Consider the following 17,626-nt stretch of genomic DNA (forward strand, 5'->3'; position numbering starts at 1 on the left):
TGGCTTCACCGCTTGGTGTGAGGTGGGCAGAGGCTGAGCCTGGCGCCTCGCCCTGGGGTGGCTAAGAAATGGCCACAGGTGGGGAGGGCGGCCCCTGCCTGGGCAGGCTCTGCCTTCCGGAAGCAGACGGGAGGACAGAGGGAGTGGCGGGGTGCAGCCCGGCCGGGCGGGTGGAGATTGGGATCTACCCGTGGTGCTTGCTGGCCGCGGGGAACCCGTCCGTGTTGACAGTGGGCAGTGGAGCCTCCGCCTTGCCAGCCGAAGCGATATAAAGCCACCCCGAGGTCCACGCCACCACTGCCCGCTGGTGACCATGAAGGCTGTCGTCCTCACCCTGCTGGCCATCGGCCTGATCCTGCAGCCAAGTGAGACCTCCCCCAGCCCAGGGCAGGGCCACGGGAACAGGGCTGGGGTGGGGGCAATCCAGGGAGACCGGGGGCCCTCAGAGAGAGCACCCACCCGGAAGGACAGAGAGAGAGGAGGTGGAGGAAGGGGACAGGGAGCAGGGAGGTCAGGTGGAAGGAAGCGGAGGCAGCGGCAGGAAGAAGGGACTTTTGTCCTTGCCCGCGTCCCCCTCTGGGGCGGCTCGCAGTGCAGCCAGGATGGAGTAATGGCTCACCCAGAGCGGGCAGGGCACGCGGGGGCTCTTCTCCTGACCGCCGTGCGCAGGGCCTGGCGCTCGGAGGGCAGACGGACAAGGGAGGCACTGAGAGCCTGCAGAGTAGAGAGGAAGTACAGGGGCAAAAAGCCTCAAGTTAGGAAGTGCCACAGAGGCAGGAGGGAAGAGTGAACCGGGACAGGGCTGAGGTTTGTCCTCAGAGGACCCAGGTCCCCTCCCCAGGCCCAGCCCTGGGGTCCACTGTGGGCAGCAAGGACAGGAGACACCCGGGGGGGGGGCAGGTGTGGGCCTTCGCTGCTCTGGTCTGGACTCCAGGCCTAGCTCGGTCTCTTCCCATCCTGGGTAATCACTAAACCTCTCAGAGCCTCAGCTTCCTCTGCTAGAGAGTGGGGATCATGACAATGGCCCGACAGGCTGCTGGAGGTCAGCTGGTGTGTGTGGTGCCCGAGCACAGGGCTGGCAGTATGGGGCCTGCTTGCAATTGGGTGACTTGGATCCCAGCTCCACCATTGTTTTGATCGGAGGAGACATCGTGTGACAGCTGGGGCCGCTACTCCCAGGGACAGAGCAGGACCCAGCCCGGGGCCCATGCCGATCACACAGCACCAGGGAGGCCTGGGAGGCTGGGTGGGGTTTGTGCAGGCTGTTAGGGACAGCGAAGGAAGGACGTGAGCAGGTCTGTCCACCCTGCGCCCACCTGCCCCGTGCCCAGCTGGGCTGGCTGCCAAGTGGGGTGAGCCAGCTCCCACCCAGGGGTGCGTCACCCCCTTCTCTCTTGGACCATAGGCTTTTTAACAGAGCTTTAAAACCCGGAGGGGTGGGCTGGGGCTCTACTGGTGGATTCCAGACGCCATGACAGGAAGCGGGCACCGGAGCCTTCCCGGGTGGGCTTTGGTGGGCGCAGTGCCCTCCCCGTGAGGATGTCCCAGTTTGCGGCAGACTCTTGTGCTCTTGCACGTTCCCAGCAGCCTGGAAAGTGTGACAGACGAGAAAATGAGGCTCCTTCCCACTCTGTGGGAGGGCAGCCTGTGAGCACGCCCCCACCCCCCAGGCGGTGCCCTGCAGTGCTACTCCTGCGAGGCCCAGGTGAGCAACCAGAACTGCCTGCACGTGAAGAATTGCACCCACTCTGATACCCAGTGCTGGACCGAGCGCATCCGTGAGTGGCCCTGCTGCCCCCCGAGTCCTCCGCGTGACCTTGCCCAGATTCCCCCCCACCCTCCCACCCCCACCCCGCCCCGGGCTGGGTGTGGCTCTGCCCTGCCTTTCGCCATCTCCTTCCCTGCCTTGGCAGGGACTCAGAGCACCTGGGTTTAGGTCTCCGCCACTGAACTGCTCATCCTCTGTGCACCTGGCCACTTGTTCATCTATCCACCCATGGATACAGCTGCTCTGTCTCCCATCTGTTCATCACCCCCCCATCCCTTGTCTGTCTGTCCACCCATCACCCTTCATCCATCCATCCATCATCCATCATCTATCCATCCATCCATCCATCCATCCATCCATCCATCCATCCCTCATCCATCCATCCCTCATGCATCCATCCATCCCTCATCCATCCATCCATCCATCCATCCATCCATCCATCCATCCCTGCATTCACCCATTCATTAGGCATGTCTAGTGCCCAGCAGAAGGTCTGGCTGCCTTGGGCATGCGGATACAGATGAGCCCAAGCGCCTGCCCTCGCACTGCTGGCAGTCTTGAGGCGGTCACCCGGGATGACTCCAGAGTTTCAGAGTCAGGACAGGAAGAGGGCCGTGGGAGCTGGGACAAGGCCGAGTGGGCGAACACCCAGGACCCAGCCCTAGCTGAGCGGCCCCCACCCCCAGGTGCTGTTGGCCTCCTGACCGTCATTAGCAAGGGCTGCACCTCGCACTGTGTGGATGACTCCCAGAACTACTACTTGGGCAAGAAGAACATCACGTGTTGCTCCAGTGACCTGTGCAATGCCAACGGGGCCCATGCCCTGCAGCCACCTCCTGTCACCCTGGCGCTGCTCACTGCCCTCGGTGGCCTGTTGCTCTGGGGCCCTAGCCGGATGTAGGAGGCAGGAGGACCCCACTGTGTCCCAGGGGCCCCAGGGCACTCTTCATACACACCTGGTCCAGTCGAGGCCCCTCCTGGACCCTAACTCGGGTCGGGCCATGCCCCTCTGCCCTTTCTAGCCTTCCATGGCTCCCTAGGACTCCTGCCCAGCTCCCACTGCCCAGCAGGCTGGGCTGTATTGATGCGCGACAGCCTGCACACGGCCCACACAACCCCCACATCCAACCCACTCCTTAGTCCTCACTTAGGCATACTCTTCCTCCAGGAAGCCTTCCCTGACCACTCCCTCCACCTCTACCTGCTGAGCCATGTCCCACTCATAGGGTCACCTGTAACCAGCAAGGAGCAGGCACTCAGGAGGGCCCCACAAAGGCTGAGATGAAATGTACTGAGTAGAATCAGGGGCAGGGAGTGAGAGGTCCTGGGAGCCCCAAGAGATGGGGTGTGGAGGGGGTCCAGCTCCCAATGTCCCTGGGAGTCCTGGAGCAGTAACCCCTGCACCCAGTAGGCCCTTAATAAAGTCCCATTGACTTAGCTGCAGACAGCTCTGTTCTCGCGCGCCCCCGGGTGGGAGGCAGGGTTGGGGTCCAGGGCTGTGTTGGATGCCACCTGGATCCACATCCGTGGGCTGTGGCCATGTCCGTAGCCAGCCACATGGGGTGGAGCCCAAGCCTGGGCAGAAACAGATGTCAGACACCGGGAAGGGAGGACACAGCTGCAGAAGGTAGGGCGGCATCCCTGGGGACCCCGTCTCTTGCTGTGTGGCCTCACTCAGATCACTCGACCTCTCTGAGCCTCACATACTTACCTGGGACCCCCCTCTGCTGCGAGTGTTGAGGATCCACAGGACTCAGCGGTTTCTGGGTGGGAGGGGCTGCTACTGTGTGAGGCCCCCTCGGCGTCCCCGCCCTGTCCTTTCCCTCTGCCTGTTTCCTAAATGTTTTGTTTTGTCCGCTGTAAGTTCTCCACACCCACGGTGAAAAATGCAAACTATGCAAAAGGGTCCCCAGCGAAGCTGCCCCCTGCCCCGTGACCTCAGGTCCCTCCTGTCCGGGAGCGGGGTTCCTTTCACAGTGCTTGTGAGCCTAGGGTCCCCGCCTTGCCTTTTCAATTCCTGAGAAAGCCCCTTGGGAAACACAGGGGCTGCCTCCCTGCCCCTGGGGGCTCCAGCGCCAGGACCTGTCGGCCACGTGGGGTGGGCTGTGTGAGCGGAGCCAGGGCGGGAACCTGCACAGGGGGGCGCTTCTGGCCAAGACCCCTACTGAGTGGTGGGTGAGGCAGGATTAGAGCCCGGCTTCTGGAGCTCTGGGGTGCGCTGGGGCAGGGCCACACTGACCAACAAGTCCAAGCTGGAGGCCCAGAGTCTCCCTGTGCACGTCCCGAGTGACCTCCAGTGCTGGTCCTCCCCACTTCTTCCTCGCCTCCGGGGCCCAGCTCAGATCCGGCTCCGCGCAGGCTCTGGCCTCTCCCACGCCCGTCCCTCTGGGGCCCCAGGCACGCTCAGCACATAGACCTGGCTTGGCTCCGGTCCAGGGTCCAGGATCCAGGATCCAGGGTCCAGGGTCCAGGGTCCAGGGTCCAGGGCTGGGGCTTTGTTTCCTGAGAGGGCACCATAGAACTGGGTCGGGGCGGGGGGGGGGGGGGTGGGGCTCAGGCAGAGCTTCAGGCCCATGAGGGTCTGGCCCGGGCTGGAGTTTGGCCTTGTCCACCTTGGCCAGGTGACCGTAGAGGACACTGGTGCATCTGTCCTGCCAGTGGTTGTGGAGCGCCTACTACGTTCCAGGCGCTGTTCCAGGCACGCCAGATTCAGCGGTCTCCCACGCTGGGATGCATTTTCCCCAACCTCCCTCCATGCCCTAGAGCCACCCCCGCTCACCGAGCTGACCGGACGAGGGGGTCAGGTGAACAGGGTCAATACAGAAATATGTGCCATGTTAGCAGGTGGAACTCGAAAAGGAATGAAGCACAGAGAGGATCTCAAACACCAGTGTGACCGGGGCCACGGCAGGGCCTGGAAGTCCGGAGGGACGGGCCTCCGTCCACCGAGCAGGGAAGGGAGCCCACGGCGACCCACACGTCAGCCACACCCTCAGGCAGGGGTCCTCCTCCGGGGTGCGGCTCCGGGAAGTGAGGCAGTGCCCCGGACCCCCAGACCCTGTCCCGGGCTTCTGGGTTTGAAATATTTGGGCCAGGGTGAGGGGAGAGGGACGGCGGGCCCTGAGAAGTGGGAGACCTCGCTGGGTCCTCCGTTCCCCGGACCGGGGACTCCTCTGACCTCCTGAGCCATTCCCAAGTTCGTGTGGCCTCAAACTGAGAGCCCGAGGGGGCCAGCCTTGCCCCTCCCTCACTCCAGGACAGAGGGAAGGGCAGGAGTCCCTCCGCACACGCAGCGCGTCGGGGCCTCCTCCTGCTCCCCTGGGTGGGGACGGCAGGGGGTCCACCCGCAGAGGCCCAGGGCCCCTCAGCTGCGGGCCCACGGCAGGGTCTGGCCGGGACCCCCACCTCCCTCTCCCCACACCGCCTCATCTTCGCAAACTAGGGAACGGCGAGAAAGAAGAGCGTACAGGACTCGGCTCCCCAAACCCTAGGATAACGTGGGTCACCGTTTTCCGTCTTCGTGACGCGTCGCGTGCAAACACGCGCAGATACACACGTGAATCTGTGTCCGGGTCATGCTGCGCGCGCTCCCCGGCAAACTGCTTTCTAAACATGTATCTTTCCATAGTAAGGAACAGAGACCCTCACGGCTGCACCTGTGGCTGAGGTGGTCCCCTGGACAGACAGACTTACGTTAGTTTTTAAGATGCCATTTCCCAAGGGGCGCCTGGGGGGCTCAGTCGGTTCAGCGTCTGACTTCCGCTCAGGTCATGATCTCGCGGTTCGTGGGTTTGAGCCCCGCGTCGGGCTCTGTGCCGACAGCTCGGAGCCTGGAGCCTGCTTCGGATTCTGTGTATCCCTCTCTCTCTGCCCCTCCCCTGCTTGCCCTCTGTCTCTTTCTCTCTCTTTCTCAAAATTAGATAAAAAACATAAAAAAAAAAAGGTGCCATTTCCCGAGCACTCTCCGTGTTAGGGACACTGTCCGAGCCTTCTGCGGCTGTCACAGTAGGAGATAATACAGCACGTATCCCCGTTACCAGAGGCCAGGTGTGCTCTCATGGGTCTCCCGTGCAATCACTCATTGATTCTCACCACCACCCGGTGAGGCAGGGCACAGAGACGTGAAGGAACTGACCTGAGGCCACACAGCTGGCGCCTAGCCATCCTCCCCTGTGTGCTCGGTCACCTAGGTCAGGCCTGCAAGGGCGCTCCCTGAGCAGCATCTCTGCTCAGCATCTCTGAGCATCTCTGCTCTAGCATCTCTGACCCTAGCAGCACACTCAGCCCCAGGCTGGAGGTGGTCTGGCGCCGCCCTCCCTTCCCCGGAACGCCAGTCCCAGGCCCGTCTGCCTGGCCCCTCTCGGGCTGGGATTGACGCCCCCAGCCCAGGTTGCTGATGTCTCCACCCTCGACCACTCAGGTGTCTGTAAAGACAGTACTGGGTGGGCAGGGCGCGGTGTCTGTCAGCGGCCTGGGTGCTGCTCTGTGAGCCCTGCTCCTCCCTGGCTGGACTTGGGGTGCAGCAGGGGCTCTACTGGAGGGGGCGCAGGGGTCACATGTCAGACCCTCTGGCAGTGGGGGAGTGGGGCTGTCTCCCAGCCCCTCCTCCCTCTTTGCCTCTCAGATACGAAGCCAGAGCAGAGGGGTTCCAGGTCTGATGCCCAGGAGTCCCTGACCTGCCCGACACCCCCAACAGTCTGCCATGACGCCCGCATCTGGTGGTGATGCAGCTGGACGTGGGCGGCTAAGAAGAAGTTGGTTCCTGGGGAGCCCCTGGCCGGCATCGATTGTGCTGGCCCTGGGTTTGGGCCATCAAAGCGACCTCCTGGCCTCGGGGTCCAGCGGGGAGATGGCAGTCCCTGCTGACATAATCAATCGTGCGTAAAGGCACAGTGAGACCAGGTTCTGGGCATCTAGACTGTCTGGGGTCAGGGAAGGGGAAGATGGAAGGGGAGGGTCCCTGGCAGAGGGAGCCCCGGCTGTCAGAGGATGGGGGCAGGGGTCTTGTAAGCATCCCCCACCCCCCCCATTCTATTGTTTACCAACCTTCACTGACATTGCCAGAACAGGCTTCTAGAAGCAGGCCCCCGCTGTGGGGGTGGGACAAGGGGGGTGACCAGGCTGCATTCACAGAGCAGCTGCCAAGGGGGCTCGAAGGACACCTTCATCCCGAGAAGCTGTCCCGCCTCAGGGACAGATGGTGTGGAGCTGAGCCAGGGCAGGGACAAGGCTGAACAATGCTTGGGGAAGGCCTTTCCTACCCCCCGGGCTTTCCGGGGGCAGCTGGGTCCGCCCTGAGAATGAACTTCCTGTCCGCGGAGTATCCAAGCAGATCCAAGGACCCAGGAAAACCCAGATCCCATTCTGCCCAACTACTGGCCCCAGAAGCAAAGCCAGAAAAGCAAAGAACTCTGCCCTGATGGTGCCCGAGGGAAGGGAAGCCACCTGCCATTGTGGCACTGGCGGTCGACCGAAGCCCGGCCCGGTGTGGACTGGACCAAAGCCCTCTCAGTGTGGCCGCTGGGGGGTGCTGTTCTCAGAGCCGCCTCCACCTCTCCAGGGCCCCAGTGCGGACCTAAGGAGGTGGCCTCCCAGGTCACTGGCAAGCTGGGGGCGGGCTGGGAAAGCTGGGTGGACCTCTTCCGGGCTTTCCTGCCCAGTGTTGCCGAGAAGGGGACAGAGAGGACGCTGGAGTGCCTGCTGCACACTGCTGGGTCCGCATCCCATGTGCTCGTGACACCTATGAGGCCCCTGTCGAGCCCTTTACATTTGCAGAGTCCTCTCCCCCCATTGCGGGCGTTATATGCTCCCTTTCTGAACGGGCCAAGGATGGGAATACTTGGGAATGAGTTGGAGATTGCCAGGACCTGGGGGTGGGAGTGGTGCTGCTGGGGGTAATGAGGTTACCAGCTGGGACTGAAAAGGCTTAGGGGCCAGACTGTGATGCGCCCTGAATCGGCCGCATGCGCGCTGGGGCTGGGGCTCCCTGCAAAGGTGGAGAGCCCCTGGATGTTTTGGAGCGTCGGAGGGTCGGTTTCCAGGACAGTCTTGAAGCAGTGCCGCTGCGGACGGCGGCGTCCACTTCTTTTGCAAAGTCCTGCAACTTGGGCCGGGAGGTACTGGAGCCTTTGCCTCTGCTCAGATCAGGGACCGAATCTTCGACGGCTGGGGAGAGACAAGAGGGCTCGCAGCGAGCTGGGGGGGTGGGGGGGAGACGCCGCAGACCAGCTCGCCCTCTCCTGCGCCTGCATCGCGGGCCGCGACCGCCAGATGCCGCTGTGGCGCGGCGCGCGGCGAAAGCGAAAGCGGGGCGGGAGGCGCGCGGACATGGGGGGGGACGGACCACTGAGGGCGTCGGGGGGGGGGGATGATGGCGCGGGGAGGGCGGGGCCCTGGCCTGCGGCACCAGCCGCCTCCGGCGCGTCCCTCCCCAGCCGGCTTCGCGAGGTGGTTCGCTCCGGTAGCTCGGCTCTCGCCGGTTCCGGCGAGCGGGCGAGGCGGGGCGCGGGCACCGGCGCGGCGGACTCCAGCGCAGCGCGCCCCGGTCGGCACCGGCGCCGCGGGTTCCGCCGCACCCCGCGCCTGCCGCCGCGATGCTGGGGCTGCTCGTGGCGCCGCTGGTCCTGGCGCTCGTCTACTTCGCGCTGCTGGACGGTTGGTACCTGGTGCGCGTGCCGTGCGCTGTGCTGCGCGCGCGCCTGCTGCAGCCGCGCGTCCGCGACCTGCTGGCCGAGCAACGCTACGCGGGCCGCGTGCTGCCCTCGGACTTGGACCTGCTGCTGCACATGAACAACGCGCGCTACTTGCGCGAGGCCGACGTGGCGCGCGCCGCGCACCTGACCCGCTGCGGGGTGCTGGGGGCGCTGCGCGCGCTCGGGGCCCGCGCCGTGCTGGCCGCCTCGTGCGCGCGCTATCGCCGCTCGCTGCGCCTGTTCGAGCCCTTCGAGGTGCGCACCCGCCTGCTGGGCTGGGACGACCGAGCGTTTTACCTGGAGGCGCGCTTCATCAGCCTGCGCGATGGCTTCGTGTGCGCGCTCCTGCGCTCCCGCCAGCATGTGCTGGGCACCTCGCCGGAGCGCGTCGTGCAGCACCTGTGCAAACACAGGGTGAGCACCTTCTTCCCCCCTCCCCGGGCCCGGGTGCACACCCTCCGCGGGGCCCTGAGGGTTCCTGATCCCTGCCCCCTCCTCTAGGGAAGGCCACCCCCTTGGGGTGCTCCTGTCCCGCTGAGTGCCACACTCCAGCCCTTACTTTTGGACCCAGGGCCTCACTTCACTGATGGCCATTCTCCCTGGGAGCTCCCAGGGTCCCTGAATCCACTCCTCATACACGTTCTTAGCGTGCTCCCCGCCTGCCACTTCTTAAGCTCGCCTCTCAGGACTCCATGCCACCCCATGCGGTACCCCCCGCGTTTCCCCAACAGGGAAGCCCTGACCGGGCCTCTCCCGGGAATCTAAGTCCTGATGCTGCTGTGTGGCTCGGAGTGTGTAGCCACCTTCTCTGGTCCTTGGTTCTCAACAGGCGGGATGGTGTCCGTGAGAGGTTACTGGGAGTTCCCAAGGACCCGAGGACACCCCCTCCCCCGCCCTTTGCACACAGCTTGGAGCTGAGGGCTTGGGTCACCACCACCTGGGTTTGGGGGTGGGGGACTGAACTCACAGAGCTGCAAGCCCTTCTGCCTTTTCCAGTTGGCGAGAGGGCCGCAGTGCCCGTGTGGGGCTAAAGGACCCTCCCCAGGGCCTGCACCTTCCAGCACAGCCCAGCCTGGCTTACCGCGGCGTGGCAACAGGGCCCTGGGGACAGCAGCCCTGGGGACGGCAGCGCGCCACCACCGGAATGGTTTCCAGGGCAGGCTCCGGCCTGAGGCGGCGTCCCGAAAGCTTGCCTCAGGAGCTTCCGTGCCAAAGCCGGGGCCTGCCCCAACCCCTGGGTGCTCTAAACGAGGGCGCTGCCCTCTCTGGCTTTGAACGGGTGCCTCCTGAACAAGGGGGGACACGGTCTCATGTTAATCGTGAGAGGGTGGTCTTTCCCCCATACCGGAGGTGGGGAAACTGAGGCTCACAGAGGCCATGGGCATAGCTCCCTGGTTTTCTGTCTCTGGACACCCCCCCAAAGGTCCTGGGTGTCCCCCACCTCATAGGGACAGAGATGCTCCATACGCCCCTTCACGTGTAAGGAGGCCGGCGTGGGGAGTCTCTGGTCACGGAGGCTTTAAGTTGAGGGACTGAGAACTGGGACTAACAGACAGAGGGAGTCTCTCCTACAACAGAGGGTGCCGGGTGGCCGATGGGGGCTGGAAGCGACTTCCAAGAGAGCCGATAGCGCGGCTCAGCAGGTGTGCCCGAGGATGCCCAGCCACAGATGGGAGGGCCAGGGCATGGCCAGGAGGAACCCAGGTACCTAGGCTAGGTGAGGTGGGCCCCAGGCAGAGCCTACACGGGGCAGTCTGAGCCCAGTGTCTGGGCTGAAATGCTCCAAGTCCGGTTTCGCCACCGCTGGCTGGGAGGAGAGTGATCCCAAAAGCCTGGACATCGAGCAGAGCTCCCCTCACTCCGGGGGAGGCCAGGGCTGCCACTCTACTTGTCCCCTTTCCCCTGGGAACACCCCAAGCCCATCCCCGAGGCCTGTGACCTCTCAGGCCTGGCCCGGCAGCCTCTTGCCTCCCCATGATGGCTGGCTGCATGGGGGTGGGGTGCGGGGGCGGGGGGATCACCGCAGTGGGCCCAGAGCTTCTGGTCCACCTTCTCGTGGTGCGCTGGAGAAGAGAGGTTCACGGCAGCCCCCGTCCGGCACTTTCCCAGCAGAGGGTGGCTGCCAGCCACCCTTCCACTCCCCTGCTCCAGACTCCTGAGGCCTCTGGCTGCTCCGGGTCACCCGTCACCCCTCTCCAGCCAGCTGGCCTCAGAGGGCTTTGCCTGGGTTCTGGGGACACGCGGACGGCTCCGGTGTGGCCCTGTTGGGGAGACAGGCCTGAGGAAGGAGGATGGTGTCTCGAGACAGGAGGATGAATGGCACTGGGGGCCTCAGGGAGGGCCACCTGCAAGGGGAGGCGGAGGACACGTTCCAGGGGGAACAGCGTGAGCAGAGGCCCAGAGGTGTGAAGGCCGCGCCCTGGCTGGCCACCCCTCCCTGCACCCCTGCTCGTCCCCGGGGCAGCGGGGCCGTGGGAATGTCACCCCTCCCTGCACCCCTGCTCGTCCCCCGGACAGCGGGGCCATGGGAATGTCCCCCTGTCGCCCTGCAGGTGGAGCCCCCCGAGCTCCCAGAGGACCTACGGCACTGGATTGCCTACAACGAGGCCAGCAGCCAGCTGCTCAGGGCTGAGAGCGGCCTCAGTGATGTCGTCAAGGACCAATGACCACCACACCCTGCCCGCCAGCCTCAACGTGGGGGCGCTTGCCTGCCGGTCCCTGCCTGCCAGGGCCAGAGGGTGCGGGATGGACCCGCCAGGCCCACGTCTCCCAGCTGGAGCGGTCCACGACCAGCCCTGTCGGCCCAGCACCGCCCCAGCCCGCTCAGGCCTCCTTCTCCGCCCATTACTGATGTCCCCCTCCCCCATACTGTGCTGGGCACGGGATGGGGGTGACTCAGATGCCCTGACATAGCTCTGCCCTCAGGGTGGAGGTGACGGGACAAGTGGGAGGCCCAGGACCCTTAGGGCGTGGGCTTTGGGGGGTGGGAGTTCGGCCCCACCCTGTGGGTGAAGCCAGTCTGGGGCCCCATGGTGTAGGTCAGAGCTGCCTCCTTCCACCCTGTCCCGGAACCCTGCCGCCAGCTGGAGCCAGGAGCGCAGGGATGCCCCCCGATTCCTTGCCTGCCCCCCACGCTGATCTCTGCCTTACAGCTGCAACGGGAAAGCTGCAATGTTTCTGTTTTATTTAAAGAAAGCCCAAGATTAAAGGGTTTTTAATGTCAGTGTGCTGGGGGAAGACCTCATTTCTGAAGCCCCCACCCCCCAGGGAAGCAGCGGGCCCCCACCGGTGTTTTCTGGTGTGGGGGCTGGCTAGGCTGCTCGGGGTCCCACGAACTTAGGGACCAGGTGGGCAGGGCAGGACTGGCCCCTCTTGCACAGAGCATGGGACCGAGGCCAGGAAGGATTTGCCCCACTCCCCCTGCAGACCCTGGTGCTCTCCTTGTCCCCGGCTCTTGGGGTTTGCTGTCCCATGTCCCAGTCTGCGGATGGCTGGTGCAGGTTTCTGGTTTGGTCCCAGGGTCCAGTCCGTGATCCTCCAGAATTTGGGAGGCTAGGCCTCAGGCTCTGGGGTTGCTGGGGCGGGGAAGTGGGACAGCAGGTGGGGCAGAAGGTCAGTGGACCTTAATGGGTGGGACAGCACAGGGGCCCTTCTGCAAGCCCCTCAAAGAGGACAGGAAGTGTGGCCACCGGGATAGAAGACAGGTGAGCGATGGCATGGGCCACGTCGTGCTCTGACCACTTGCTCAGGAGGGCCCCAGTCCGGGGGCCCAGAAAAGAACGGGTAGTTGGAAAAGTTGGGTTTGCAACGTGGCGTTCGGAGATGGGGGAGTGATGCGGCCCGGCTGAGGTCACATGGCTGGCGAGGCTGGGCCTCCCACCTGCCTTGAGCAGCCGGCCTGCGGCCTGCAGCCCGCGAGGGTGTTTGGGCTTCTGCAGGGAGTGAAGGACCGGGGACAGCCTGGGGCGGGGGAACTTGGGGGGTCCATACAGGTGTCAGGACAGATTCCCCACGGGGACCGTGGACGGGAAGCTGCGCACAGTGGGTCTGGGTCCCAGCAGGTCCATCCGGTGGTGGTGAGTTGCCAGCTGGCATCCCGGAGCAGGGCAGGGGCTGGGGAGGCAGGACGGGTCTGTGTGTCTGTGTGAGGTGTTCAAGGTGGTGGGGCATCTGGGCTGGACGTCCCTGTGTCCCGGGGGTGCAGTAGTTTCTTTGTCCGCTCAAGGGAGATACACCCCAGCCAGATGGGGGCAGAGGGGAGGGGAGGCTCCCTCTTGCTCTCTGTTTGGAGAAGGTCTGACCACAGAGGGGTCCTTGCTGACCAGGGGACACGCGTCCAGGGCACAGGGCTGGCCAAGGTGGGGCTTGGAACCGGGTGACCTTGGGGGGGTATCTCTCCTCTTTCTGCGTTCTTTGTGACCCCACACGCCACCTCCTCAATCCTCAGGCCCCAAGTGTCGACAGCTGGTGCGGCCACCCCAGGGCCAGCCCTCCCGGGGCCCCACCTGTGTGGCCTCCCCAGCTCCTGGGGGTGGGGGGCGGGACACAGGGATGTGCAGATCTGACCTCGGGTGTCCTCAGGGCTACAGACAGAGCAAGGGCTTTCCTTGGGTTCAGGTCACTTGGCAGCTCCCGCCAGGGGAGGGCAGGGTAGCCCCGTGCTTAGGTGGTGATGGGGCAGGGGTGCCCTCTGTTTGCCAGGCTGGCACTGTGTGAAGACCCCGCGGGTGCGCCTGGCCAGCCACCTGCTTCCTCCAGGGGTGGGGTGTCTGTGGAGCTGGGTGCGCAGGCTCACCCCCCGCCTCCCCGCACCTTGAAGAGCTCAGAAGCCGTATCCCTGCTGCCCCACTGGAAGCTGAGGCCAAGAAAGGGCCGTAGTGATGTCTCGCTTTGTCCCCGTGGTCCCCGAGGGGCCCGGGCCCCTTGCCTCCAAATCCCGGGCCTGGTAGAGACTCTCTGGAAGCCTGGCCATAATGCGGAGTCTGGAAAGTGCCCAAGCCAGAGGGCAGCGAGGGGAATTGGGGCCTGGAGAGGGGCAGTGACACCCTGGGGGCATTCAGGCCCCAAGGCTGCCGATGTGCAGTGTACTGGACGTGTCTCCTGCCTCCACCTCCGCACAGCGCTGCCGAGCCAGGCCGTGGCCTGCGGGTGGGGGGCAGGCCTCAGGAGGGGGAAGCAGGGGTCTGAGGTTCAGCTGCGGCCGAGGCTGCTGCTGCCCGGCTGGCTGGCTGGGGGCGTGGCAGGGAGCCCAGCACTGGCCCTGGGTGTCTGGGATGAGCTGGCACGTCTTCAGTGCTCCACGGGCATGGTCTCTCACTCCAGCTGTCCCCCGGGGCCAAGGTCATGGTACACCCAATGTCGGGGGGTGGGGTGACTGAAGCGTGTGGAGGTGTGTGGGCGTCAGCCGGCCCAGAGGCACCCCACGTGCACTTGGGAAGGCCTGGACCGATCGGGCAGGCAGCCTGTGCCCCCCTGTGCCCTCTTCCCAGCATCCCCTGCTGCGGCTGCAGCACCCCCGTGCCGAACATGTGGAGCGAGACGTACCCACCCTTGACCTCAGCTTCCCTTCCACCCAGGGGCAGGGGTGGGGGCGATGCCCCCCCGGGGTCTCGGGGGAGATTCTGGGGGTGGGGACAGATCTGCCTTGGGCTAGGGAGCCTGTCCTGGTCTCCGGGGCCGTGGGACTGGTTTGCAGGAAGGCGGGCCCAGGATGCGGTTCTCCTCCCAAGCCTCCGTTTCCCCTTCTGTGAAATGAGTCCAAACGGCCCTGGATGAGAAAAGGGCCAGGTGCCCAGAATGGGCCCGACTCAGCTCAGCTCCCCCGGAGGCCAGCTCCGGGGGCTCTCGGCACCCGGGAAGGAAAGAGATCGTTTCTGCCCTGACTTTGTTTATTTTCTGCAAGTGTGGGGGGTGGCGGGCCGGGAGGCCCCTGGCAAGGCTCTCGCCCCTTGAGTCCCATGATTAACCGGAAGCTCCTGGAAGCGTGCGGCTACGGGTGGCCTCTGGTGGTGGCAGGCCCTTCAGGGAAGGAGTGGGGCCCCCAGCGGGGCCAGGGCCCTGACGCCGAGCCTGGTGGCCTGCACGGAGTTGCACAGATCGCGGAAACAGCAGTAGACAGCGCGGGTGCTCCCTATGCTGTCGGGGTCGGTGGCAAAGCAGGAGTTGGAGCAGGACCGGGTCACCAGGGGCATCTGGTTGAAGGGGTACTCTGCCAGGGCAGGCAGGTGTCAGCGCCTGCTCTGCCACGGCCCGGTGCCCTCCCCGGCTGCCCCGACCTCCACGCCCTTGACCCTGCAGCCCCCAAACTGATGGCTGGGCCTGGAAGCCGTCCGTGCTCCTGTCCCAGCCCTGAGGTGGGAGCCTGGGGCCCCGGGGCCGATTCCGCCCTCGTGCGGCACCACAGAGGCAGGCCGTGGGGGCTCCGCCTCGGGGCCCCACCCCCAGTCCTGAGGGCCTTCTGGGGGAAGGTGACCACTGCGGCCCCTGGGCCTGTTGTGGGCCAGACTCACCGGCCTCCATCAGCACCAGCGTAGTCATACAGGCCGTGGCCTCCGGCTTGCAGCGAGTAATGTTCTTGCATAAAGGAATGGCCGTGGGCTGCTCACATGTAAAGCATCTGAAGGCCTCACCTGGGCGAGGGATGGGGCAGACGTCGTCGCCTGGCCTTGAGACCCATCTTGGAGGAGGCCACGTATGGTCTAACCCCTGGGCCGTACCCCACGTGCCCCCTGGCGTGCCATCCCTGTTGGGGGACGCGGCTCGCCTCGCCGCGACCCTGCAAGGCCCGGGGCTCCGACCCGTGGACTTGAACGCCGCAGTCCTCTGTTGTGCCTTGGTTTTCCCGCCTGGAGAGTAGGGCTTCGAAGCCCGTCCCTAGTGAATCCCTAGGATCCAGGAGGCTCATGTAGGGGGAGGGAGATGAGCCCAGTGGGGGGTGTCGGAGGCCCCCCTCCCCGCAGAGGAGGCATCCACTCACCAGCGTGCAGGCAGGAGGCTGCAAGCAGCAGCAGAAGCTGGAGCAGAGCCCCGCACCGGGCCATCCGCCCCATCTGCCGTGCTCGGCGGCGGGGAGCGGCCGCCTCTCTGGGCACTTATACCCTGCCCTCTCTGTGGTTCCTGCCAGGTGGTGGCGGGAGCGCGTGAGTCAGCAGGGTGGTGCGGGACAGGGCGGAGGTGGGAGGCGGCACAGCGGGTGGGCGGGCCAATCATTCACAGGCCGTGGGGACCGGGACCCCTCTTCGCTCTAGCCACCTGGTGCCAGCCCACAAGCACCACACAGGTGCTGAGCCCCCTGTGGCCCAGACTCAGGCGTATGTCACGCCCAACCAGGGCCAAGGCCAGTGTCCTTCACACCCAGGTGTCCCTCTCCCTGGCGTGGGTGCCCACCAGACCAGAGGTCCGGAGGGAGTGGGGAGTCAGGCCGCGTGCAGAGGAGGGTGAGTGCCTGCCTGGTAAGGTGTAGGGACCGTGTCAGGTCGGATGGTCTGGGCCCCCCAGGCTCCTCCCAGGCTGATGGGTGTGGGGCTCCAGAGAGGCCCCTCAATCACTGCCAGCCCCTTCCCTGCAAATGACCTTTAGACCTAGCCTGGGCTTCCCTCAGTTTTAGGCCCCAGACAGCAGGGCTCTGCCCACCCCTCAGCGCCCCCGCCCCCGCTTGGCCTGCCAGCCTCCTTCACTGCCCACTCCCCACCACAAATCTTCCCGTACCCACACCTTTGCCTGTGCTCGGCCTCTCGGCGGGCACCCTCTCTGGTCTCCCAATCCCAGCCCCACATCTTCCACATGCTCTGAGGCCCACTGAGCTGCCTCGTCCATAGGTCTTCCTGGTGTTCCAGCCTCTCTTGTTTCTCAGTCCTCTGAGGACCTAATGGATGGATGGACAGGTGGATGGATGGGTGAATAGATGGCTGGGTAGACAGGTGGGTGGGTAGGTGGATGTGTAGATGGTTGAGTGAGTGGATGGATGGATGGATGGATGGATGGATGTGTAGACAGATGAGTGGATGGACAGGTGGATGGATGGATGAGTAGATGGGTGGGTAGATGGATGGATGGGTGGATGTGTAGACAGATGAGTGAATGGGCAGGTGGATGGATGGATGAGTAGATGGGTGGGTAGATGGATGGACAGGTGGATGTGTAGACAGATGAGTGAATGGGCAGGTGGATGTATGGGTGAGTAGATGGGTGGGTAGATGGATGGATGGGTGGATGTGTAGACGGATGAGTGGATGGATGAGTAGATGGGTGGGTAGATGGATGGACAGGTGGATGTGTAGACAGATGAGTGAATGGGCAGGTGGATGTATGGGTGAGTAGATGGGTGGGTAGATGGATGGATGGGTGGATGTGTAGACGGATGAGTGGATGGATGAGTAGATGGGTGGGTAGATGGATGGACAGGTGGATGTGTAGACAGATGAGTGAATGGGCAGGTGGATGTATGGGTGAGTAGATGGGTGGGTAGATGGATGGATGGGTGGATGTGTAGACGGATGAGTGGATGGACAGGTGGATGGATGGATGAGTAGATGGGTGGGTAGATGGATGGATGGGTGGATGTGTAGATAGATGGGTGGGTGGGTGATATTTGAAGAAGTGGATGGGTAGAGGACAATGTGTGAATGGAGTGAGGGAGATAGGGGAGGGCAGTAGGTGAGTGGATGGATGGGTGAGCAGATGGGTGGGTGGATGTGTAGACGGATGAGTGAATGGGCAGGTGGATGGATGGATGAGTAGATGGGTGAGTAGATGGATGGAAGGGTGGATGTGTAGACGGATGAGTGAATGGGTGGGGGGGTGGGTGATGTTTGAAGGAGTGGATGGGTAGAAGACAGTGCGTGAGTGGAGGGAAGGTGATGGGGGGAGGCAGGAGGTGAGTAGATGGGGGAGTACCCGGCAGATGAAGGAGTGTGAATGTGTAGCAGGCACAGTGGAGGGTGGGTGGGCCCTACTGTAAGGTACGGAGTTACATCCCAGTCTCCAGAAGGGACAGCATGCTGGGAGGAGCTTTGGCTGGCACTCAGGAGGCCCAGGTTTTGGTCTTGGATTTGCTGCTGACTCCGTGTGTGGCCTTGGGGTGACTCCCTTGCCCCGCTGGACTTTGCATTCCTGTTTGTAGGATGGGCCCAAGGACCCAGGGCAGTTTCGAGGGCAGGCGTGAGCT

General features: G+C 64.3%; 3 protein-coding genes across 3 annotated transcripts; 2 read left to right on the forward strand and 1 right to left on the reverse strand.

Moving 5' to 3' along the window:
* Nucleotides 1–3,211, forward strand: PSCA (prostate stem cell antigen). Its single transcript, XM_023248455.2, has 3 exons — nucleotides 1–365; nucleotides 1,671–1,778; nucleotides 2,455–3,211. The coding sequence occupies exons 1-3, from the start codon at nucleotides 314–316 to the stop codon at nucleotides 2,667–2,669; spliced, it is 375 nt and encodes a 124-aa protein (XP_023104223.2). The 5' UTR covers nucleotides 1–313; the 3' UTR covers nucleotides 2,670–3,211.
* A 5,015-nt stretch (nucleotides 3,212–8,226) lies between these two features.
* On the forward strand, nucleotides 8,227–11,683 carry THEM6 (thioesterase superfamily member 6). Its single transcript, XM_023248574.2, has 2 exons — nucleotides 8,227–8,874; nucleotides 11,013–11,683. Exons 1-2 carry the CDS (start codon nucleotides 8,362–8,364, stop codon nucleotides 11,124–11,126), a joined length of 627 nt encoding a protein of 208 aa, XP_023104342.1. The 5' UTR covers nucleotides 8,227–8,361; the 3' UTR covers nucleotides 11,127–11,683.
* A 1,833-nt stretch (nucleotides 11,684–13,516) lies between these two features.
* Nucleotides 13,517–15,712, reverse strand: SLURP1 (secreted LY6/PLAUR domain containing 1). The gene is made up of 4 exons (XM_019823218.3): nucleotides 15,437–15,712; nucleotides 14,970–15,089; nucleotides 14,530–14,668; nucleotides 13,517–13,688 (listed from the first exon to the last, which is right to left on the reverse strand). The coding sequence occupies exons 1-4, from the start codon at nucleotides 15,507–15,509 to the stop codon at nucleotides 13,517–13,519; spliced, it is 504 nt and encodes a 167-aa protein (XP_019678777.3). The 5' UTR covers nucleotides 15,510–15,712.
* Nucleotides 15,713–17,626: the final 1,914 nt, after the last annotated feature.

This window comes from Felis catus, chromosome F2 (genome assembly GCF_018350175.1).
Source record: "Felis catus isolate Fca126 chromosome F2, F.catus_Fca126_mat1.0, whole genome shotgun sequence".
Lineage (NCBI taxonomy): Eukaryota > Metazoa > Chordata > Mammalia > Carnivora > Felidae > Felis > Felis catus.

Coding starts and splice junctions, on each gene's coding strand:
- SLURP1 (XM_019823218.3), bottom strand. CDS start 15,509: ATGGGGCGGATGGCCCGGTGCGGGGCTCTGCTCCAGCTTCTGCTGCTG. Junction 15,090..15,436: donor AGCCTCCTGCCTGCACGCTG/GTGAGTGGATGC, acceptor TCCCTCGCCCAG/GTGAGGCCTTCAGATGCTTT. Junction 14,669..14,969: donor GCTGGTGCTGATGGAGGCCG/GTGAGTCTGGCC, acceptor CTGCCCTGGCAG/AGTACCCCTTCAACCAGATG.
- PSCA (XM_023248455.2), top strand. CDS start 314: ATGAAGGCTGTCGTCCTCACCCTGCTGGCCATCGGCCTGATCCTGCAG. Junction 366..1,670: donor CGGCCTGATCCTGCAGCCAA/GTGAGACCTCCC, acceptor CCCACCCCCCAG/GCGGTGCCCTGCAGTGCTAC. Junction 1,779..2,454: donor GTGCTGGACCGAGCGCATCC/GTGAGTGGCCCT, acceptor CCCCACCCCCAG/GTGCTGTTGGCCTCCTGACC.
- THEM6 (XM_023248574.2), top strand. CDS start 8,362: ATGCTGGGGCTGCTCGTGGCGCCGCTGGTCCTGGCGCTCGTCTACTTC. Junction 8,875..11,012: donor AGCACCTGTGCAAACACAGG/GTGAGCACCTTC, acceptor GTCGCCCTGCAG/GTGGAGCCCCCCGAGCTCCC.